Source organism: Trachypithecus francoisi, unplaced genomic scaffold, assembly GCF_009764315.1.
Source record: "Trachypithecus francoisi isolate TF-2019V2 unplaced genomic scaffold, Tfra_2.0 Lachesis_group14, whole genome shotgun sequence".
NCBI lineage: Eukaryota > Metazoa > Chordata > Mammalia > Primates > Cercopithecidae > Trachypithecus > Trachypithecus francoisi.
Window position 1 is genome coordinate 32,197,705 of NW_022681459.1, and position 23,882 is coordinate 32,221,586.

General features: G+C 46.2%; 1 protein-coding gene across 1 annotated transcript; it reads right to left on the reverse strand.

Annotated features, from left to right (window-relative positions):
* Positions 1 to 6,675: 6,675 nt before the first annotated feature.
* LOC117095896 lies at positions 6,676 to 23,257 on the reverse strand. Its single transcript, XM_033232718.1, has 3 exons — positions 23,108 to 23,257; positions 22,796 to 22,937; positions 6,676 to 9,573 (listed from the first exon to the last, which is right to left on the reverse strand). Exons 1-3 carry the CDS (start codon positions 23,232 to 23,234, stop codon positions 7,710 to 7,712), a joined length of 2,133 nt encoding a protein of 710 aa, XP_033088609.1. The 5' UTR covers positions 23,235 to 23,257; the 3' UTR covers positions 6,676 to 7,709.
* Between the last annotated feature and the right edge of the window lie 625 nt (positions 23,258 to 23,882).

Consider the following 23,882-nt stretch of genomic DNA (forward strand, 5'->3'; position numbering starts at 1 on the left):
TGGGATGTGTATGTCACATGCACAGGAGTGGTGAGTCTGGCCTGGGGTGTGAGACACAACCCCTTGGATATCCCCAGCTCTGGTGAGCCCCTGGTAACCAAACTTCAGTTCACAAAGTATGGTGCTTATGATGTTTTGTTTTGTTTTTGAGTTGCAGTCTCACTCTATTGCCTATGCTGGAGTGTAGTGGTACAGTCTTGGCTCACTACAATCTCTGCCTCCAGGGTTCAAATGATCCTCCAGCCTCAGCCTCCCAAGTAGCTGAGACTACCGGCACACGCCACCACGCCCAGCTAATTTTTGCATTTTTAGTAGAGACAGGGTTTCACCATGTTGGCCGGGCTGGTCTTGAACTCCTGACCTCAGGTGATCTTCCCGCCTCGGCCTCCCAAGTGCTAGGATTATAGGCGTGAGTCACCATGCCTGGCCTATGGTGCATTTTTGATATTCTTTTTTTGTGGATGTTTTTAAAAATCAAACCTGCAGTGAGTGTCTCAGACTCACACCTGGGAACGTGGGAGAAACAAGCTCCAGTCCTGATGGGGACCAGGTGAAGACACTGGCTGCCACCCACCAGCTCCGGGGCGGCTTGCTGGTACTGGTCAGTGCTGGGTTAAGGTGACTTTCCAGTCTGCGCCCTGTCATGAGGTTTCTGTGCCACTGAGTCCTTCATGTCTGCAAGCTGACAGCTGGAGTGTCTGACCCCAGAGGCCACAAAGCAATCTCAATATTGTGACAGGAAGGCCTCATCCCAGACACACTTGACTGGATCTTTACAAAATATGCATCTCCACACACACGCAGACACATGCCTTGCCGTGCCCCGAGGGATCCAGACGGTGCACTTGAGGCCCCTTTCTCTGGAATTCAGCTGTCAACCGCATCAGCGGCCTTTTCCCACAGCGGGGAGTTTGCTAATGTGTGTGCAGCCAAATGAACTTGGATAAAACCGTAGACAGCCAGCTGGGTACCTCCAGCCACCACAATCTCTCTGCAGAGTAACCATGAAAAATTACCCAGAAGGGTTTTCAGCAGCAGGTCCTTGCACCTCACTCGCGTGTGGAGTACTGAAGAGTGGGGCACCTGGTAAGCCAAGGCTGAGGCCTTGTTTTTAGTCCTGGAGTGCTGAGTCCTCTACACCAGAGTTCCCCACCTGGCACTGAGGACGTGGGTACAGCACAGGTGTCAGCGTGAACAGGACAGATGAGGCTGAGCTGTGGCCAGATGTCTTTGTTGATGTCGAGGTTTGGTCCGTCACCAGAGGATGCTCAGCCCACAGCCTCCCTTAGTACAAAGACAGTCACCTCCACTGTACAACCCATGTTTTTAGAGACAAGGTCTCACTCTGTGGCGCAGGCTGGAGTGCAGTGCCACGATCATAGCTCACTGCGTCTTTGACCTCCAAGCCTCAGCCTCCCAGGTAGCTGGGACCACAGACACCTGCCGCCACGCCTGGCTCCTGCAACTTTTAAAAACAATTATTTTTATTTTTTGTAGAGACAAGGTCTCACTGTGTTACCCAGGCTGGCCTCGAACTCCTGGGCTCAAGTGATCCTCCTGCCTTGGGCTCCCAAAGTGCTGAGATGACAGGTGTGAGCCACCGTGTTCAACCCAACTGCAACGTTTTAAAAAGTCAGTGGGAGCAAGTGGGTTCTCGGCCTCACGAATGTGTTCGGGGTGGGTTTCCTTTAACTAGGAGGCTCTTGGAGGTTGCCTTAGTGAACTGGATCCTGGCCCAGCCTGGAGATGAACTGGAGATCAGAGGTTGATGAGGTCACATCCTGACTGTGGATCAACTTCCCTGTTCCGACCTGCACCTCCCCAGCTGTTGGCCTGTCAGAGTCCATCTGGACGTTCCATGGGTGTCTGGGGCACCATCACACTTTATGGCCAAACAAGGAGGGGAGTCCCACTGTCAGCTTAAGAAGGTGACTGACCCCCATGTGTGACCCACGGTCCCTCTCTCCCTCTCACTAATCATATCATGTGCTGGGCTCCAGCAGACACTATGGCCCCTGCCAACAGGGGCCTATGGAGAGCTTATCATGAGAACCTGCAGGAGCTGCAGGGCCACCGGAAGGACAGGATGAGGCAGTTGCCTCTGTCTTATTGCTCTCATTGGACAAAAGCAACCAAAACTGAGGCTCCAGGAGACTGCTGGAGCCACCCCTGCAGGCAGCACACAGGATGCAGAGGGGCTGAGGTAGGGTCAGGAGGCCAACGGGGAGCATCCTGCTTGGTCACCCCAGGACAGGCCAGAGGCACTTAGCAGCCCCATCAGGTGAGTGGGCAGCCCTTTGCCCACCCCAGCACTTGCACCCCTACAGGGAGGCTTTGAGTTTTTGGTAGGAGTTATCAGTGGCCAGTGCCTGGGGAGGGCCTGTGCCCATCACCCCTCCACGGGCAAGGAGCAAGCTCACTCCTAAGAGTGTGTAGGGAAAACAAGGAGGCCAGGGGAGCCTCATCCCCCAGGAGTAAGTGGACATGCATCGGGGGAGGAGAGTCAGAGGGAGTCCCACAGATCGTACCTGAGGAAAGAGTGGGAGGGCCACACAGCACATCAGAGCTTCCCCATGGGTGTTCACTGTAGGCTGATGTCACAGGCATGGTGGGTTTAGGGGCCTCTAATTTGTCTATTTGTTTTGAGTTTACATTGAGTTTATATCAGTATATATTTGTTGTATGATTAAAAACAACTTAGCTTGGCATTAGTGAGTTACGAGATTTTTTTTTTCTTTAGAAATTGTCCATGCATTATTCATGCAAGAAACACTGGCCTTGCATGACACAGGACCCGTGTCCCTGGCACTGTAGTGCAGGGGGTGCTAATCAGGATGTGCTGCACTTTGCTGTGAAGACCAGTACCCCACCTCACCGGGATCTTGGGAAAGGTTTTTTTCTTTGCGGGGTTCTGTTCCTGCCCTTCCTGCATCTCAGGGATGTGGTAAGGATGAAGTGTATGGAAGTGCTTAGGAATCTGCATGAGAGACACACTCCAGCCTGTCATCTGTCAATCTATCCGACCATTTGCCAAATCTCTATTGAACCCTCTTAATCCTTCTGCTAAAGGCAGGCCCATTCACACTTAGGGATGCCCACAGAGCCCTGAAAGTCACATTATTCCTCATTTACAGATTAATAAATGGAGCTTGAAGAGGTTAAGAGGCTTCCCCAAGGTCACCCAGCTGCCAGGCAGGCACCAGACTGCCCACGTGTTGTGACAGGCACTGGAGTGATGGATGGTGATTTTGGGTATGTTAAGAGCAGGTCCCCTGTGGGATGGAAAAGGGGTGGGATGGGCAGACATTGGCTTCTCCATTGCCTCTGCAGGGCTTGCCTTTCCCTTAATGCATGGACCTCATCTGAGCTGTTCTGCTCTACTGCACATGGCCCGGGGGCCGTGAGTAATGCTGGAGGAGCTGGGCCCTGGGGAGAGCGAGGGATTGTCTTTCAGGGAAGACTGACCACATCAGCTGGAAGTACTGTAAGTGTGACCTCACAATGAGTGAAATTAAAAGAATACAAAATGAAATTTTATTAACCCACTCTGAAAGTGAGTACATCGTCTGCCACATGAGGAGCTCTGAACAGATGCAGAACAAAGTAAATTGAATTGTGGTGGTGGTGACGCTGTGTTGGTGGTGATGGTGAGATGAAGATGATGTGAGGTGAAGATGGTGGTGACGGTGATGATCACGATGGTGATGAAGATGATGATGGGGGTGGCAATGGTGAGGATTATGATATGAGGATGATGAAAATGGTGGTGGTGATGACTGTGAGAATGATACTGATAATGATATTGATGATCACTACCACTCATTGCTACTTTGGACCAGACTCTGTATGGGACATCAGACTGGAGTGCAGTGGCACCATCAGAGCTCACTTGCAGCCTCCACCTCCCTGGGCTCAGGCAATCCTCCCACCTCAGCCTCCCGTGTAGCTGGGATTCCAGAATCTGCCCTGTTCTGTCTGAAGTCTTCCTCTGCCTGTCTCTTGTAGGGACACTTGAGATTTCATTTAGGGCTCATTCATAGTCTAGGATAATCTCTACATTACCAGATCTTCAACAATCATTTGCAAAGGCCATTCTTTCCCAATATAATGTAATGTTTACAGATTCCAGGGACTAGGACCTGATATCCTGTGGGGCCATTTGTCAGATTACCTCAAACCACCAGTCCCACAGCTGAGCACCAGCCAACTATGGGTGTGGAAGAGAGTCCAGATGAGACAAACTGAGGAATCCCATCTAACCCAGCTAGAACTGATAACCACAGAATCCTGAGATAATAAATAAACATTGTTTTAAACCATTAAGTTTTGGAGAAGTTTGTTATGCAGCAAAAGCTAACTGATATATAATAATTTTGTTTGACTGACAGTACCTAAAACCCACTTTTAATCCCAACCTCCCCTCTGGATTTAGTTTATTTTTACAACATGCCTTGTGAAAACACTTGTTTAAGAATTTCCGGCTGGGTGCGGTGGCTCAAGCCTGTAATCCCAGCACTTTGGGAGGCCGAGATGGGCGGATCACGAGGTCAGGAGATCAAGACCATCCTGGCTAACACGGCGAAACCCCGTCTCTACTAATAAATACAAAAACTAGCCGGGCGAGGTGGCGATGCCTGTAGTCCCAGCTACTGGGGAGGCTGAGGCAGGAGAATGGCGTAAACCCGGGAGGCGGAGCTTGCAGTGAGCCGAGATCTGGCCACTGCACTCCAGTCTGGGTGACAGAGCCAGACTCCGTCTCAAAAAAAAAAAAAAAAAAAAAAGACAAATGGTTACAGATAAACAAAGTTTCTAGGTGCAGGAGCTCTAAATCTTTCATAAGATGTTATATATGTGGGTTCTGCCAGACACATACTCAAGGTTTTATTATCTCTTGAGTAAAATCCAGGGAACTTCCTACCTTGCTTGCTTCAGTACCTTATCAGTTAATTGGACTCTGAAATGTTGAGAGTCAGCTTACCCAAGTTAACTCCTTGAGGAAGGGGGTGGGTAAGGAGTCCTTGAAGCCTTGCAAATGACAGAGCCAAATGGAGTTTGTCCATCCGGCTTTCTCAGCTAAGGGAGAGCTTATTCATGTGGAAACAAAGCTAGGTGATTAAGGGAGAAAGGGAGAGTCTACAAACAAAGTTGGTAAAAAACAAGGTTAGGTATTACAAGAGCAGGGCAGAGGAAAGCATAAACAGCACTCCAGTTAGACCTCTGCCTGTTAGGGCACAATGCTGCCCACATTCAAATTCTATGTGAGATTAGAAATCGAAACTTACCTCACAATGGGACATTTTTTTCATTTGAGGGAGAAGGTTAAAGCATTACTGAGTACTGGTGATTGTTTTGGTGTTTATTTGCACCCCTCTGTGTCAAGTTGCAGGGCTTTGTTTCTTTGATGTCTCAGTGTTTTTTGGCTTAAGAGTCCAAGATAACAGACTTCCTGTCATAAAACAACATCATCAACACCCAGGAATCCACAATGCTGTTGAAAAATGGGCAAAAATGGCTTCCCTCTTCTTTCCCCTGCTGTGTGCAGCTCAACAGTCTCTAACGAGCAGAGGACGAGAGGGCTCCCCACCTGGGCTCTGCACTGGGTGAGTCCCTTGACCTCCTGGTCTTTAGTTCTGTGGTTTCTTTGTCCACTCATCCATTCATTCCCTCATTCACTTGTTCATACACAGAACAAATATTCATGAAGCACCCACTGTGTGTCTGGTTTTTGGGTGACAGTCGTGAGCAGGACAAATGGTCCCTGGCCATCAGGTCATGCCTGTGGACCCATGCTAACTAAGGAGGTCTTACTGGTGATATTCAGGGCTCATTTTAGTTCAGCAATGAATTCTGTGGTTCTAAGTCACAGGAGTGAATGGAAGTGCTATAGTAAGCCTTTGCGGTTCTGAACCCTTTATGGAAGGAGAAGCAGTGGCTATCTGAGCCTCGCCAGGCTCTCTTCTTTTGCTCTGCGGTGGGACTGAGTCCCCACACACCCTGCATTTCAAGGTGTCCTGTGGCCTAAATGTTCCAATCAACCCCATCCCTGCACCCCCTTCAGACTGGACACCGTCTTCCTGTGGCCTAAATGTTTCAATCAACCCTATCCCTGCACCCCCTTCAGACACCGCCTTCCTGCACACAGACTCCACAGACCACCCAGACTCCGCAGACCAGCCCCTTGTCCTGTGTCCAGATAGTGAATTATGAGTCCCTTTCAGGTGTCCAGGCCAAAGGCTCACTCTTACCTTCTCTGTCTGCGGCCGTCAGGTTAGTGCCCTACGGTGATCTAAGAACTGGGCATCCAGTGGCCTCTACCTGGCCACCTGGGATGGCCCTGATTGCAGAAAGGAGGCCGTGTGGTCCCCCACTCATTTGATGCTGAGCCTCAGCCCTCAGTTTGGAAACATGGTCACCAGACACCATGGTTGTGGGGCCCCTTCCGGGTGAATGTCTGGGCATGTCTGCTGGTGCATGCTCCTCATGTCCCTTTCCTTTGAACATTTTTGTGGGTTCATAAATAACTTTTTAAGCAAAGAGAATTCTGTATGCATTTCCTTTAGTATAAAATGCACTGAATTAAATGAAGTCGAAAAGCATATCTTTGGAATCCAGAGATTAAGCTTTCAAATATGTGTAATTATACCCATAGAAATAAGTTAAATATTCACCCAGCAATCTGAGAGTTTAAGAAACTTTAATTTTAAGGAAAATGTCAGTAGTTAAGGCCCCAAATCACTTGTGTAGAGATGCAAAGCACGACATCATCTTAACATCAGACCTGGGAGAAAAATGTCTTTGCTGTTGGGCCTGGAACCCCCCGTGCCATCTTGCGGCCTTTGTTTTGGGAACACCGCTGTTAGGAAAACAGGAAACTGAGTAAGAACAGATTTGCTGAAAAGAGAAGAGGGTTAGTTCAAGGAGTCTAAAATTGATACTTGCTTATTCAGGCTTTGATTAGGAATCTGTTTATTTTGGTTTCAGGAAAGTTTATCAAACCTGGTCTTCAGATTTTCTAACCTACAACAGATGAAAACAAAACACTGGGAAGAGAAGTGAGCAGGGACCCTAGAGATGGGCAGCCTGAGATTCCTGAAAGCAGAAGTGAGGGGTTGCAGTGTCCAACGAGAAGGGACAGAAAACCCAGCAAAGTTGGGGGAGGACTCAAGATGTGGCTATTTGGGGCCATTTAGGGTTCAGGGAAACAGCTGTACATCCCTGCTCAGTCCTGAGGGCATCACCCAGAAACCACAACAGGAGCTGAGGGAAGCAGCAGCACTGTCATGTGATTTCCATCCAAAGCTGCATTTCTGGGGGAAAGTTAGTTACCTGAAGACTTTATGCCTACAGAGGGCCTCAATCCCCAGCAGCACCAGGCAAAGAGAAGTGCCGGTCTCTGCATAGGGTGCTGGAAGTGGTACATGCAGGAAGTTCCAAGAGGACCACATTCAAATCTCTATGACTAATTCAAGTTCTGGGGGTCCAAAGCTAGGCTAAATTATGGGGAGCATCCAGGCTGCTCAGCAGTGGCCCAGGAGACACCAAATGGGGCCCTACAGGGGGCTGTGGCTGCCACCACTACTGGCTTCACGTGACCCACATGGCAGTAACCTGCTACCTTTGCAAAATCCGTGTCCCCACTCTGGACCCCACAGCAACCCAAGCCAAGGCTGGGCCAGCTCCATTGCCCCTCCTTGTACTGTCTCTCTGGGCTAAGGCCCTGACATGTCCACATTTGCCAGCAGCTCTGTACTTGACCAGTGTGGTGGGGTGCCCTTCCCTGCTGGTCCCGGTTTTCTGAGACCCTGTGTACCAACACCCACCCGGAGCCTAATGTCATAGCTGCCCTGCATGGATGTGGCAGGCCAGGCCAAGTCAGGGGGGCAGATAGGCTGGGCCAGGCTAGGTGGCACCTGTGGTCTGTCTTTGACTTGTCCCATAAGCTCTGCTGGGCTGCTGTAGTGGTTGCCACCTGAATGTGCGGAGCTGTTGGCAGAGTCAGGAGAGGGGAAGTTCTGCTGAGGAGCCTGGGGAATGGCATCTCTCAGGTGGCCGGCCTGGTGATGGACACGTGGTGCCCCTTCTCTCACCTGCCCACAGTGCTCCTGGCTCTGCAGCACCTCCTGCACCCATTGCTGCTGCTTGGTGGCTGGGTTGGGGTCTGCAGTGTAAGAGCCCCGAATGGCTGAGGATCCAGGCAGAAGTACTGGGGAAGGACAGGCTGGACTCCTGGAAAGCTGGTTTGGCTCCAGCGAGTAGGGTGGATGCTCTCCCTCTCCAGATTTTTCCTCTGGTGTCCCAGGTGCCCCCTGCACAGACAGGGGCTGACCTCTGTACAAGCTGGGACTGGGTGGCCGTGTCCATGGAAGGCAGGAGTCAACCATCCATGGGCAGCTGAAGGGGTCAGGCTGGGCCTGCCCTGCTTTCTGCTCTGCCACCACCTCCATGGGGACTGCAACTGGGTGGCCCTGGATGGGGGAATCCCAAATGCTGCCCAAACGGTGGGTACCACATGGGTTGACACATAAAGTGGGGTCTGAGGGGATCAAGGACCCCTGGCCCTGACCACTGTGTGTGGAGGTCCAGGGCATAGATTCCTTGCAAAAATTCAGAACACCAGGGCCTAGTGGAGCCAGGTGTCGAGAAACATTTTCTCCTAAAGAGAGAAACGGTGTATGGCTTGGCTGAAAACCCTGGGCAGGCTGGCTTGGGCTGGAGGCCTGAGGCAGTGGGCTGAGGTCAAATGTTGGCTTCTGACACATCTCAAAGTTCGAAGGCACTGCCTGGCTGTGCCGAGGCCACCACTGTGGGGCGCCCTGGAGGGGGTTCTGGAGTGTGGGGCCAGGGATAGAAGGACCAGTGATGAGACAATCCTGGGGCTGTGCTTGAGGGTAGCTGGGCACCAAGCCCACATTTGGAGGTGGAGTTACTTCTGTGGCTAGCTGGGCTGAGCCCTGAGAAGATGGTGGATTCAGGGTCTGTGGAGAAGTCATGCTGGCTGGTGGGGGCAAGCCCACGTTCCCAGTGTCATAAAACTGGGTCTCCTTCTCCCTGTGGAGTTTTCTTCCTTGGCTGGGTGGTGGCAGGTGGCAGTTCTGAGGTCCTGCAGGGCCCAAGTCAACTCCTTGAAGCTTCTCTTCCCACAGACGCTGGTTGAGATTGGTGACAGCCAGGTGCTGGAGGGTGGAGCAAAGGTCAGGCTGTTCTTCCTTGTCCTTCTCCAGCAGGGTCTCGATGAGGGCCAGGAGGGAGCTGCCTTCCTCCTTCTCTTTCTCTTTCTTGTCCTCACATCTGTTATCAGACCCCTGCCTCTCTAAGGGTGAGCCCTGGAGGGTGGGAGCAATGCAGGACAAGTACACGGATTCATTTTGCTGCATCATGGCTCCAAGGAGAGATCCGGGGTATGAAGAGTCCTGGCCAGCTGGAAGACCCTTCCTAGCCCTGGTCCTCTTCCTGGCTGGGAGGGCAGTCAGGGCGCTTGGGAGGCTGCTCTCATACAGGACGGCCTCCCCCGTAGTGAAGGTGAACGGCAGCTGCAGGGCCCGTTTGCGCAGGTGCTCCTCCCCCTCCAAGTTCCTGTGGTTAAGGAAACACAAGCCCACATCCAGGAGCTGGTATATGAATGACAAAGGGGCAGGACACCATCTTTTCTGTCTTTTCCAGCTAAAGAAGAAAGAAAAGCCACAATGGCAAGTTCACTTGCTTTTCTCTTGCATTTTTTGGAGTACAGTATTCTTCGTAACTATTCTCTATCTTGCATTATGAAATAGTCTCAGAGAAAACTGCTTATGTGTGGGATGAGTATTCCAAAACTCCACGTAGGAATTCCCTAAACTTCAAGTTTACTTTGAAAATAAATCATTACACAAAAATGATATATGAACCATTTATCACCAGGAAGAATGATTTCTCCCTTCATCGCTCCCTCCCTTCCAACAGACTCATGGGAATGGCTATCATCAGGCTGGCCTGAGAGTCACTAACACTGTGACTGTAACATGACCAGCAAGGTTGGAACCTTCCTTCAGTGATCTGTCACTGCTTGGAATTGCACATTTTGTTTGAAGTTCCACAAAGGAAAACTGGCTGAATTAAAATGTAATGTCTGGTGGAAGCTGACCAGAATGACATGGACACATGACACTCTATCACTGGATGAACCTTTCAGGAAGTTGAAGCCCACTTCACCCCTTTTGTTATACCCTTTGTCTTTAAATTTGCTTTGTCTCATGTTGATATAGCTACTCTGGTGTTCTTGTGCTCACTGCTTACCTCTTATGCTTCTTTACATCTAATTACTTTCAATCTTTTAGTGTCATTATTTAAAACTGTATCTTGTTTAGAAGGCATACAGTTAGGTCTTGATTTTTAGTCCATTCTGACAATCTGTGTCCTTTGATTGGAGTTGTCTTAGTCTGTTTCGTGTTGATATAATAAAATACCTGAGACTGGGTAAGAAAAGTTTATTTGGCTCACAATTCTGGAGGCTGGAAAGTCCAAAATAGGGCAGCCTACCTAGTGAGGGTCTTGTGCTGCTTCAATTCATGGTGAAAAGCAGAAAAGGCAAGTGTGCATGTGCACAAAGACCAAACACAAGGAAGAACAACCTGCTCTGTAGTAATGAATTCAGTCCTGCAAGAATGAGAACTCATTCCAGAGAGACGGAATGAATCTATTCATGAGAGCTCCACCCCATGGCCCAAACACCTCTTACTAGGCCTCATCGCTCAGCACCACCACACTGGGAATCAAATTTCAACATGAATTTTGGCAGGGACAAACCACGTCCAAACAATAGCAGAAGTCTTTTGTCGATTAACCTGTAGATGTAATTATTGATATGGTTGAATTTGGGGCTTCTGTTTTACTGTTTGCTTTCTGTTTGTCACCTCTGCTTTTTATTCCTCTGTTCTGCAGAAAAAGTCCTGCCTAGAGAGAGGATTTTTTTTTTTTTTTTTAAAGAAACTCGTCTCAACTTACCTACTTTTTGGCTACACCTTTTGCATTATATTTTTATGGTTGTTCTAGGAATTACTTTACACTATTGACTTTTCATTGTCTACTTAGAATTAATACTGTGACACTTTACATAAAACATACGCACCTTGCAACTGCATAGTACACACACCCCTAATGCCTGTTCTTTATGTTAGAGTTGGCAGATTTACCACATCCACATGTTATAAATCCTACAATATGCTTTTTTTTTTTTTTTTTTTGCTTTAAGCAGTCATTTGTACTTTAAATAAAGGGGAAAATAATCTTTTATATTTATCCACCTGTTTACCATTTCCCAAACTCTCCATTCCTGTCTCAAGTTTCAATGTTTCACCAGGTATTCTTTCCCTTCATCTTGACAAATTTCTGTTAGCATTTCTTGTCTATTTTTGGCAACAAAGTATTAGCTTTTAAAATTCAAATGATACTGTCATTCATCACAAAATTCAGAGCTGACCATTTTTAAAGCACTTTAAATATATTGTTCTAATGTCTTCTGATCTCCATTGTTTCTGAGAATTCTATAATAATTGTAATCAGTGTTCTCTATGTATAATGTACTTTCCTCTCAGATTGCTTTCAAAGCTTTTCTCTTTATTTTTGGTATTTGACGGTCTGACTAGATATGCCTTTGTATAGTTTTCTTGGTATTTATCTTGTTTGGAATTTGATGATTGTTCTGATGCATAAAGTTACAACGTTCACTACATTGGGAAAGTTTCCAGCCATTATTTCTTCAAATCTTTCTTTTCTCAGCTCCATTTGATCTCTGCTCTTCTTCTGGGACTCTATTTGCCCATATATTAGACCTTTTATTATTGTCCCGCAGATCCCTGAAGCTGTTTATTTCTTTTTTCAATCTTTTAAAATCTTTGTTCTTCAGATTGGATAATTCTATTGCTCTGTCTTCAAGTTCACAAACTCTCCTGCCATCTTCAATCTGTTATGTACACCCAGTGAATTATTTGTAGATATTGTTCCAAATATTCTGTTTCTATTTTTTTCTGCTGAGATTTCTTATCTTTTCATTCATCATAAGTACATTTTCCTTTATGTCCATGAGCATAATTATAATAGTTGCTATAAAATTCTTATCCAGCTGGGTGCGGTGGCTCATGCCTGTAATTCCAACACTTTGGGAGGCCGAGGCAAGCAGATCACGAGGTCAGGAGATCAAGACCATCCTGGCTAACACAGTGAAACCCTGTCTGTACTAAAAATACAAAAAGTTAGCCGGGCGTGGTGGCGTGTGCCTGTAGTCCCAGCTACTTGGGAGGCTGAGGCAGGAGAATGGCGTGAACCCAGGAGGTGGAACTTGCAGTGAGCCGAGATCACGCCACTGCACTCCAGCCCGGGTGACAGAGTGAGACTCTCTCTCAAAAAAAAAAAAAAAAAAATTCTTATCCAATACTTGGGTCATCTTAGGATTGGTCTCTATTGGTTGCATTTTCTTTTGAGATTTTCTTTCCTGTTTCCTCATATGTCAAGTAATTTTGGACTATAGCCTGGATATCATGATGACACACTGTAGATTTTGTATTCTATTCTATCCTTCCAAAGAGTATTGAGTTTTTTGTTTTGTTTTGTGTAACTGGATGACTTAAAATGCAAATGCAAACTATGTTTCCCTTGTGGTGGGCAACAGTGGAAATCTCTGTTCAGTTCTTTTGATCTTAAGTTGGTTGCTGTAAGTCTATCTCAATGCTTGCATGATTCAGTCGTCAGCAGAAATTTAGATTGAGTTAATTCATAAAATATAAAGGCTCCTCTTTTCTGGATCATTCATTTCTAGCTTTGCTCCTTCATTTGCAGCTGCTGCAGTTACCATAATCTATGTTCTCTGGTTCTTGAGACATTAAGATGATGAGTCAACATTTCAGTTTTTAACTGCCCAGCACCAAGTAGAGTTTTTCTCAGATAGAAAGCAGTAAAAAGCAGGAAACTCAACAAGGGCCATTCCTTTCTTTCAAGCATTGACTCTCCAGTGCCTCATTTTAAAACAATATTTTGGCCAGCTATTTCAGCTACAGTTGTTATGGCTATTACTTATGAGAGGGTTGATGCAAAAAGAGCAACTTCAACATTACAGTGGTGGAACTGTTCCAGAAGAGTTTAACAAAAAGAGTACCATATCTGGATACATTTTTGTGGTAAAAGGTATGAGGGAGGGATTTAACTTTCCTCCCCCAACTCCCTGTAAATGGCTAAACTGTTGTCCCAACCTTACCTACAACTTTGTCCTGTCCTCATGGGTTTAAGATACTTCTTTAATTTAACAATTCAATCTTCATACCTCCACCCAGATCTGTTTCTTGACAACCTGCCTCTTCATCACTCTGTCTATCTGATGCTAGGATGACTCTGTGCTAAACCTGTATTGCATTAAGCCTGGCCAGAGAATAATTTGGTGTAGGCTCTCTGGAGAATAATTTGACAATAGTATCAAAGAATTTTGAAATGCTTAAATCCTTTGACCTAAAAGTTCCACTCTTGAGATTCTAAGGAAACTGGAATAGCAGCCAGTTATTTACATATAAATTTCCATTTATCACAATATCTTCATAGTAATTTAAAAACCCCAACCCTAAATTTCAATATTTAATGAAAGGCCATCACGTATCCATATCGGAGCATATGAAACAACAATAAAGGCATTTATGGATAATTTTGATATGAAAATTGCTTTCAATTTATTCTCGTGGAAAAAGTAAGATATGAAACATACTGTATAATTTCAAATATAAAATTTAAATGTGTCAAAACTTACTTGAAGTAAATGTATTAAGATACTGACAACATTTTTTTCTCTGACTAGTAGCACAATAGCTATTTCACTGTTGCAGTGTTTTCATTTTCTAAATTTTCTACAACGAGCATGTATTATTTTTGCACTTGATGAAATAAACACTATTTAACAAAACTATTGATTTATGAACTTCTTGCTTAGTAAATCCAAAGAATAGTAGAGCTGATAAGAGCCATAGAAAATGCACACTAAAGCCCTCTCAGTTTTGCATGGCAGGAAAGTGAGGCACATTTATAAGGTGGTTTTCTGAGACCAGAGTGGAATCAAGCTCAGAATCCAAGTTGTTTGACACAGTTCTGTGATTTTCCCATGATCTAAATATTTCTCAGCAAGGTTTCAGCCTCCAAAGGCAGGAAAGTTTGTTACCTATGGCATATTTTCACATTACTGGATCTCTGATCACTGTTCATAATGTGGCACTAATGGGAATGGTCCAGATAGCTTCTCTTGGCTCATTTGTTTATACAGTTTGAATATTTTTCCCCTCCAAAGCTCATGTTGAAACAATCCCCAGTGTGGCAGTCTTGAGAGGTGGGGCCTTCAGGAGGGGACTGGATCATGAGAGCTCTGTCCTTATGAATGGATTAATCCCCTAATGGATTAGTGAACTGATAGGTTATCATGGTGGGGGGCTTGGTGGCCACACTGGAACTCTACAGAGTCCCCACCAGCAAGAAGGCTGTCATCTGATGCGGCCCCTGGACCTTGGACTTCTCAGCCTCCATAAACTGTAAGAAATAAACTCCTTCTCTTTATAAATTACCGAGTTTCAGGAATTCTGTTAAAAGAAACAGAAAATGAATGAAGACATTCATCATCCCCTACATTTCCCATTTTGACCATCCATTTTATAAAGACATGCCGCAGATCCACCTGGGGGCTGGGCCATGCTGGTTCACTAGCTGGAAGATAACACTGTGTGGTCTGATATCCTGGCAATGTAAAAATAAATAAAAACAATGAAACGCTTTCTGTTAGTATGCACATTATAGTTTACAAAGTATGTTGTAGATTGACAAGACTTCAACATGGAATCTTGGTCTTCTGGAAGTTAACGACAGACTCTCTGCATCACCCAGAAAGTGTCATGGGAGCTGTTATTAGCCTGCCCTGCCCTGAGGTGAGTCTACAGAATGATAGCTTTGATTCCTTTCCTCTTAAAAGACCACATGGCACAGAATTATAGCAGAAGTGAGTAGGGTAGGTTGAAGGAATGCCATTTCTGAGGGCGCACATTTTTAGTGTAAACCAAAGAGTATATGAGACAGGTCTCAATCAATTTAGAAGTTTATTGTGCCGAGGTTAAGGACATGCACCTAGGAGACAAGTCTCTTCTCCAAAGATGATTTTGAGGGTGTCAGTATTTAAAGGGGAAAAGCAGGCTGGAGGGGAAAGAGGGAGGGTATGGTCATATTACTGAATCCACATGTTGCAAGAGAAAGGGAGCAAGTAGGGGAATAGTCAATATATATTCGTCTCCCACTCAGTAAGATAAGGTGAACTTAGACTAGCTACTTGTGGAGATATTTAACTTTTTATCTGTAACGATCTACTCAGGGACAAAAGGAAATACAGCTTCTTGCATGACTCAGCTTTCAGCTTAATTTTTCCTTTGGCAGAGTGAATTGGGATCCCAAGTTTTTATTTTCATTCACATTTCATTTCTGCGGCATGCAATGGAAAACAGCAACTTCTGCTGAATATGGTTGATGGAAGATTCTAGATTAAGAGTTTGAATTCTGGGCAAATGGAGTCTTGAATTCTTTGCAGTTAGTATTCAGTTCTTTGCAGTTAGTATTCAGGGCCTCAATACTTGTAGCCATTTTGGTACAGGCCTAAGAATTTGGCATATTAGTGTAACTGAGTAATAGAGCTTCAAAATACATTAAAAATATTTTTCTTCTTTCTCCTTTTTCTCCTTTTGTTCCCCCCAGTTTCAAGGTGTAACCTTGAAGCAAATTACAGAAGCCTTTTCCTTAGTCTTAAAATATGGCTGTGAAATGCACTTTAAAACTCCACTCCCTTCTCTTTCCCACCTTACACTCCCTTGCCTTGTGCACATTTATCTAACTGAATGCTTGTTAAACTCACACCATGCACACTTATCTAACTATATATTTGTTAAGAAGTACCAGAGGCTAATTTAAAAAGAAACAAGCACAAACACCCAGCTGTGGAATTCTCTCCTTCTTACAGACTCTCTCAAGATGAATAAACTACCGCCCAGTCACTGTCAAGATGGCATCAGCCTGAAGCTCCAGGTGGACCATAACTCAAGACAGGCACTGGGGCAAGACACACATCCATTGAATCCTGCACAACTCCTGCATGCCTCCCATATCAAGGTTCCCTTTTTATTTTATTTTATTTTTATTTTTATTTTTTTGAGGTGGAGTCTCGCTCTGTTGCCCGGGCTGGAGTGCAGTGGCCAGACCTCAGCTCACTGCAAGCTCTGCTTTCCGGGTTCACGCCATTCTCCTGCCTCAGCCTCCTGAGTAGCTGGGACTACAGGCGCCCGCCATCTCGCCCGGCTAGTTTTTTGTATTTTTTTAGTAGAGACGAGGTTTCACCGTGTTAGCCAGGATGGTCTCGATCTGCTGACCTCGTGATCCGCTCGTCTCGGCCTCCCAAAGTGCTGGGATTACAGGCTTGAGCCACCGCACCCGGCAAGGTTCCCTTTTTAAAATCGCTTCCCTCAGCCCAAACTTTTGAAGTGGTTCTAGAGGCATACACCAGTTGTTTCCCCACTGCTAGCTTTGGAAAATAAAGTCACTTTCCTTTGTCTGCACTTGGTCCTTGTCGTTGGCTTTGCAAGCAGTGAGCAGCTGAGCCTGCAGTACAGGAGGAAGAGAATCAGTGAACCCAGAGAATGAAGTTTCCCATTCCGGATGTCAGAGGCATTCGAACCAGAGTGACTCTATCATGAGTGAGGGTGAGGAAAAATGAGGCTTGGACTTGCTGGGCTCCATTTCCAGGAGTTTAGGCATTCCTAGCCTCTAGATGTTTACGGTTAAGGGAACAGATTCATAACGTTTACTAAACAGACCCAGACTCAGGAATGTCCCAATATCCCAGTATCTTGGGAACAAAGACGTTCCTAAATTTGCTTTAAAGATAATAGTATTGATTCTTGCAAAATATAGTAATTAAAAAATCAATCCTTTATCACAAACCCTTGTATTAACAGTAGAGCACATCCCTGCATTTTGTTATCCTATATGTAAACAATATTGTACCTAGGATGGGCATGTTCCTCCTCTTACTTTCAGGAATGCCCTACTCTTTCTATACAGTAGCTTTTCTTTCACCACTCCACTTTCTTAATAAATTTGCTTTCGTTTTGCACTGTGAACTCTCACTGAATTCTTTCTTGTGCGAGATTCAAGAACCTTCTCTTGGAGTCCGGATTGGGAACACGTTCCTGGCAAACCCCATGGGGATTCTACTGAAGAGACCCTCCACCCAAAGGAAAGTCATCTGCTTGCAACACCAATTGGCCAACTTTGGGTAAGTGGGGTGCGTTTACCCGGGTAGAGGATGGGATTGGGTTAGAGGCTCAATTAGGGGAGTTAGAGTCTCTCCTAAGACAGACAGGGTTAAAGGCCCCTCTTTAAAAAAGGTAAATATGCTTGACTCAACCGGCATTTGAGGCGCAACTTAGGAGGTTAGAGTCCTTCCTAAGATTTAGGGGTTTGGAGTAAAGTCCCTCTCAGCTAAGAGAAGGTTTGGTATCACAGGATGTTAACTGTTATGCTCTTAGTATTAATCTGCCTTTTCCTCTTTGCTGCATGAATCAATTTCTTGGTTGGTATCTCTGTTTCACCATCATTTTCAGAAGTCTTCATTTAACTGGTCTTAGGGATTTTAACCTTTCTCTTCTCCTGTGTACCTCCTGATTTCTGCCTGTTTGCTTGTGAAACACAGGGGGAAAAAGGCACTGCAGGATTTGGTTTACTTTGGGTTATTTTAAGACTGTAGCTGCTTAGGCTTCACCCCTAAAACTGCTGATTAAGATTTGGTATTTAACAGCTATGAGCAATACGATTAGATAGGTGCGGTTGTATTTTGTTGGAAATCAGGGGACTTTTCTCCTTGCTGTTTTGTTCCATTTGCACACTAAAAAACTTCTTTCCTTTCTTGGATCCGGGCAAATTGTCTTTGCTTGTCCAGCCCACACTGGCACTACTGGCCAGAGGCTGCTTGCTCTGGTCATCCCCATCTAAGTTATCTTCATTTCCTTTGCCTTATTCAACATTTATTTTGTCAGATCCATGCTGTGGTTAATCTAAGATTAATGGCTCAGCTCATTTATGTTATTTGGATAGTGTGAATAAGAGAATTTGATTTTCAGCAGGGATCCCCTCATTAATGCAGCTGGCCTTAAAAACCTCTCCTATACTTTTTAGTGGAACTCAGCCAGTAACAATACAATCTCATAGGTTTCGAACTTTTCTTTCAACATCACCTGCCTCCTTCTCAGGAACCATGACATTGATCCCAAAGGACTCACTGCTAGTATGTATTCTTGAACACTGGAACTGTTTAAACTAAATGGGCTTAAGAAGAGAATACTGATGTTTCTATGTAATACTTTTTGGCCTCAGTATTAGCTGGAAAAATAAGAGAAATGGCCTCCCACTGGAACTATGGCCTTTAATACTATACTTCCACTTGATTTGTTTTGTAAGAGACGAAAATGAGATAAAATACCGTATGTTTAAATATTTTTGCTGTTCAGTTGGGATAAAACCCTGCAACAGGCATGTGCATGCTTAATGAGAGGAAATGAAGAAAATGAACTAGACATACTAGATATTAGATGATCCCTTGATGCAAGCCCCCAGAGTTCAGTAAGCATTTCTGAATGGAGCAGAACCTCCTTCTGTCATCTCTGAAGGTTCAGGTGTGTCGACCCTTTCTCCCTTTAGTTGACCTGGAAGTTCTATTGAGACCTCTTTGTCTCCACCTCCCTACCCGCCTAGTCCCACTCTATACCCACCACTCCCTGAAGAACCTAGCCTTGTGAGGACTACTCATAGTGGAGCCTCTTATTAACCTCCAAAGGGAAATCTTTGTCCACTTAGAGAGGTGGCAAATGGGGAAGAAGGCACTGTGAGAGTACATATCCCCAGCTGGGTGCAGAGGCAGCACTTTGCGAGGCCGAGGCAGGTGAATCACAAGGTCAGGAGATTGAGACCATCCTGGCTAACACGGTGAAACCCCCGTCTATACTAAAAATACAAAAAATTAGCTAGGCGTGGCGGCGTGTGCCTGTAGTTCCAGCTGCTGGGCAGGCTGAGGCAGGAGAATGGTGTAAACCTAGGAGGTGGAGCTTGCAGTGAGTCGAGATTGTGCCATTGCACTCCAGCCTGGGCGGCAGAGGGAGACTCTGTCTCAAAAAAACAAACAAACAAACAAAAAACAGGAAACCAAAAAACAAACAAACAAAAACAAAAAAGAGTACACATCCCCTTTTCTATGTCTGATTTGACTCTATGTAAGGAGAAGTTTGGTCATTTCTCTGAAGATCCAGGAAAACTCATAGACGAGTTTGAGAAATTAACTCTGACCTATAGTTTAACTTGGAAGGATCTGCATGTTCTGTTGTCTCTGTGTTGTACAGTGAAAGAGAAACAACGCATCGTGGGACGGCTGGGATCCATGCTGATGAGTGAGGACTTAGGGAGGAGAGATCATATGGTCACTTGTTTGTTGGAAGGGATGAAGAAGTGTATGACAAAGCCTGTTAACTATGAAAAGGTTAAGGAAGTTCCTCAGGGTAAAGATAAGAATCCAGCTTTGTTCCAACAGTGTTTAGTTGGGGCTACTAGGAAATATATTAATACAGATCCTGACTCAAGGGAAGGACACACCCTTTGGGGAGTACATTTTATAACCCAGTCTGCCCCTGATAACTGTAAGAAACTACAAAGCACAGCTATGGGTCCCCAGACACCTATAAATCAGCTTTGAATATGGCATTTTTCATTTTTAATAACAGGGACAGAACAGGGAAAGCAGAAAGAGCAAAAAGAACCTCCCACAAGGTGCAGCTCTTGGCTGAACTAGTGAAGCAAAAAGGTGGAAAGCCCAGAGCTGGGCATTTGAGTTGCCATGTCTTGGATATTCATCAGTGTGTACACTGTAAGAAAACTGGCCATTGGAAAAGGGGATGCCCACCGTTCCAAAGGGAGCCATTGGCACCCAAACCAATGATGGCCAAAATAGCCAAGCAAGCCCAAGAGTGCTGGGGCCCAAGATGTTCTTACACACCTCCTGTTGGACAACTAGCCACATCTTCAGAGGAGCCTCAGGTAACCCTTGAAGTGAAGGTAAGAATATTACCTTCCTTCTGGATATGGGAGCTGCTTACTCTGTTTTGACCCATTATAATGAGCTTCTGTCACCCCAAAAGTGTATGATCATGGGGTTAAATAGACAAGCTCACCGATGCTACTTTACCTATCCTGTAAGCTGCCCATCAGGGACTTTGGTTTTCTCATAAAGTTTTCTTTCTTATAATTTGCCTTTCTTATAATGCCTGACTGTTCCACCCCTTTATTGGGAAGGGATTTGTTGATCAGCTGCAAACAGTGGTACCTTTTGGAAATAACAAGGCAGATGAAAGATTGCTCCTTCTCCTTTTCTGTGATAAGGGAGGAAAGTTAATAGGTGACTTATCTAGCTTACCTACTGAAGTAACCCCCGAAGTAAATCCTATAGTATGGGACACTGAGGTTCCAGGCAAAGCATTAAACAGTCCCCTGGTTTGCATCCAACTTAAGCCTAGTGTCCTGTACCCCTGGAAGAGACAATGGCCTTTAAAGCTCGAGGCACAAAGAGGGATTGGACCATTAATAGCCAAGTTTTTGCAATTCTGGTTGTTAAGGCCCTGTGAGTCTGCTTGTAATACTCTAGTCTTGCCAGTTGAAAAGCCAAAGAGCGACTATAGATTTGTTCAATAGCTTCAGGCTTTCAGTGAGGCTGTCGTTCCCATATATCCTGTAGTGCCCAATCCCTATGTGCTGTTAGCCCAGGTCCCTGGGGATGCTGACTGATTTACAATCTTAGATCTTAAAGATGCCATTTTTTTTTGGCATTCTATTACACCCTGATTCATAATTCACCTTTGCGTTTGAACAGAAAGATCCCAAGTTGAGTCATTTAGTTTCTCAGTTAACTTGGACGGTTCTTCCCATGGAAGGCTCTCAGGCAGAGCCTTCATCTGTTTGGAAATGCATTGGCTAGGAAATTAAGGCTATTACAATTGAATAAGGTCACTATTATCCAATATGTGGATGATTTATTGGTTGCTAGCACAACCAAAAGAGACTCAGAAGAAAACACCATTAAGTTGGTAAATTTTCTGGGAGCTAATGGGTATAGGACCTTGCTGCATAAGGCCCAGGTTTCATCTCAAGAGGTTAAATACTTAGGATATATATCAACCCCTGTGGCACTTGGGCAATAGCCCCAGCATGAAGGGACGCTATCCTGGGCATTCCAGAACCCAAAACCAGAAAGCAGCTGCAGGCTTTCCTAGGGCTGGCAGGATTCTGCTGTTTATGGGTGCCTGGATTTGAGCATATGGCCAAGCCGTTATATGAGGCCCTAAAAGAAGCAGATGTAGATCCTTTTGAATGGGATAGCAATTGTAAACAAGCTTTTAATCCTTTCAAGGAGAAATTTGGATCAGCTCCAGCCCTGGAGATCCCTAATCTTGATAAGCCATTTTTCCTTTATGTGGCTGAAAAACAAGGAACTGCTTTGGGTATCCTTGTCCAGAAGCTGGGAGATATCTCCCTACAAGAGTCATATTTTTCTACAATTAGACCAGGAAGCTTTCAGGATGGCCTGGATGCCCCAGCTGCTCTTTTGGTAGATGAAGCCAATAAACTGACTTTAAGACAACATGTGGAGGTTTTAACCCCACATCAAGTACAAGGAATCCTAGAAGCTGAAGGACACCACTGGATGACAGGCGGATACTTAGTGAACTATTAGGCTTTGTTGCTAGACACTCCTGCTGTAACTCTTAAAGAATGCCAGATTTTGAATCCAGCTACCTATCTGCCTGATCCTACAGGCACTCTAGATCATTCTTGTATACGAGTTATGGAGCAAGTTTATTCCAGCTGGCCAGATTTAAAGGATGAACCTCTAGATAATCCTGAGCTAGAATGGTTTACAGATGGAAGCTGCTTTATGCACCAGGGAAGCAGAAAACGTGGGCATGCAGTTGTCAGTCAACACGAGGTAACTGAATCTTAAAGGGCCTTACCAGCTTCTATCTTGGCTCAAAACGTGGAATTAATAGCTCTTCTCAGAGCCTTGCAATTGGGAAGGGACTTAAGAATTAACATTTACACTGATTTTAGTTATGCCTTTCTTCATGCTCAAGCTGCTATCTGGAAGGAATGGGGACTCCGTCTCAAAAAAAAAAAAAGCCACAGACACTTTCTCCGCTGGAACTCGGCCTCCAAGGCTCTGCACGTCAAGCCTGGAAAAAGTGACCCATCCCACTGGCTCCACATCAGGAAACCACCCGGAGGGTGCACTCTCCCTGGTCTACAGGAGTAACCGAGGCCCGTGAGGGGTTCAGCCTTCCCTCCAATGTCAAACAACTAGACAAGAGGGGCCCCGGGGCCATCGGCTCAGGCCTGGAGGCTACTGAGGGACTTGTGGGGTGGCGGTCTCACGGTGCTCGCCGCCATCAGCCCGCCTTACGTCTGGCTCTCATTTCCGACCCTCAGGACAAGGCCCGGACTAACAGCGTGGCCTGTGGGGCTTCACTTCCATCTCGCCTGGCAACGACCCTTACATCGGAACCTCACTCACGACCGCAACCAGGCCAAGGGATCTTCATGTACTACCGGGCGGCGGAAGCTCACTGGGGAGCCGGCTCTCACCGGAACCGCCAGGGGACTCCACTTCCGGCAGGGCGCGCCGCTGAGATGCGACCGCGGCTTCTGCCAGGGCGCCCTGGCCACTTACGTGAGGGCCCGCTGTCGGGCGACGATGCACTCGGGCCGGCCGCCGCGGAACACCAGGCGCGCGTTGGACTGCACCCACAGCCAGCGCCCCTGCTTGGTGAGCAGCCGGAACACCGTGAGGCCGCTCTCGCCCGTCCTCATCACTGCAGGAGGAGAGACGAGGCTCGTGTCTGACGCCGCCGCCCACCACCCCGCTTGGAGCCCTCAGGAGCCGGCCCCGCGGGAGGTGGGGAGGAGCCCCCGGCAGGGTGCAGGGGTCTAGCCCGCCTCCCACGGGGCAGTGTGAGACCCGCAGGGCGCCTCTGGAACTCACTTCGCACGTGGTTCTCTGCGCAGTACATCATGTCTGCAGCGTGGATGAACTGGTAGCCAGATCCCCTCCTGCAGAGCTCGCTGGCGGTGTAGCCCAGAATCACCTTCCCTCTGTGTAGAGGAGACATCGCACATCCTTTTATTTCAGCCCGGAAGCGGAATGCCAGAAGGAATGAAGAGTCACTGCCTCACCCCACGCTTTGCACAGCTCCTCCCAGTTCTCATTCACAGTTCTCATGGAGCCAAGGAGGGACCTTAGGGCCCCCTCTGGAAACCCAGGTCTGGGAAGGGCACCCCTCCCCCATCAGCACGGCTGGGGCGAGAACTTTAAGGGGCTGCCACACTGAAAAGATTGTGGTGTCCTCTCAGACACTTCTGCCACACATGCAGTTTCAGAATTCTGCTTTAAGCCTGTTTTTATTTGCCTGTGGTGTGGAGCAAGTGTTCTTGTCCTGGAGTAAAGAGAATCCCTGAAACTGTACACAAAATTGTGCTTGTGGGAGAACAATTGGAATTTTTGTTAAGAAGTTCCACAGCTTTCATCAAACGGGTGACCATTATCTTAGCAGAAAAGGTAAATCTTGCAAGTCATACTACTTGCTGTTAAGCCAGTGTTTTCTAGACTATGTTCTAAGAAACACTGGTATTGTTGCATGTTAGTTGATGTTCACCCAAGAAGGCTTCCATTGTCAAGTAAGTTTGAAAAAAAAAAATGAATTGAACTAATTAGATTTCTTCCTAGTGGGACTTCTTGGGGCTTTGCTATGATCTGTTAA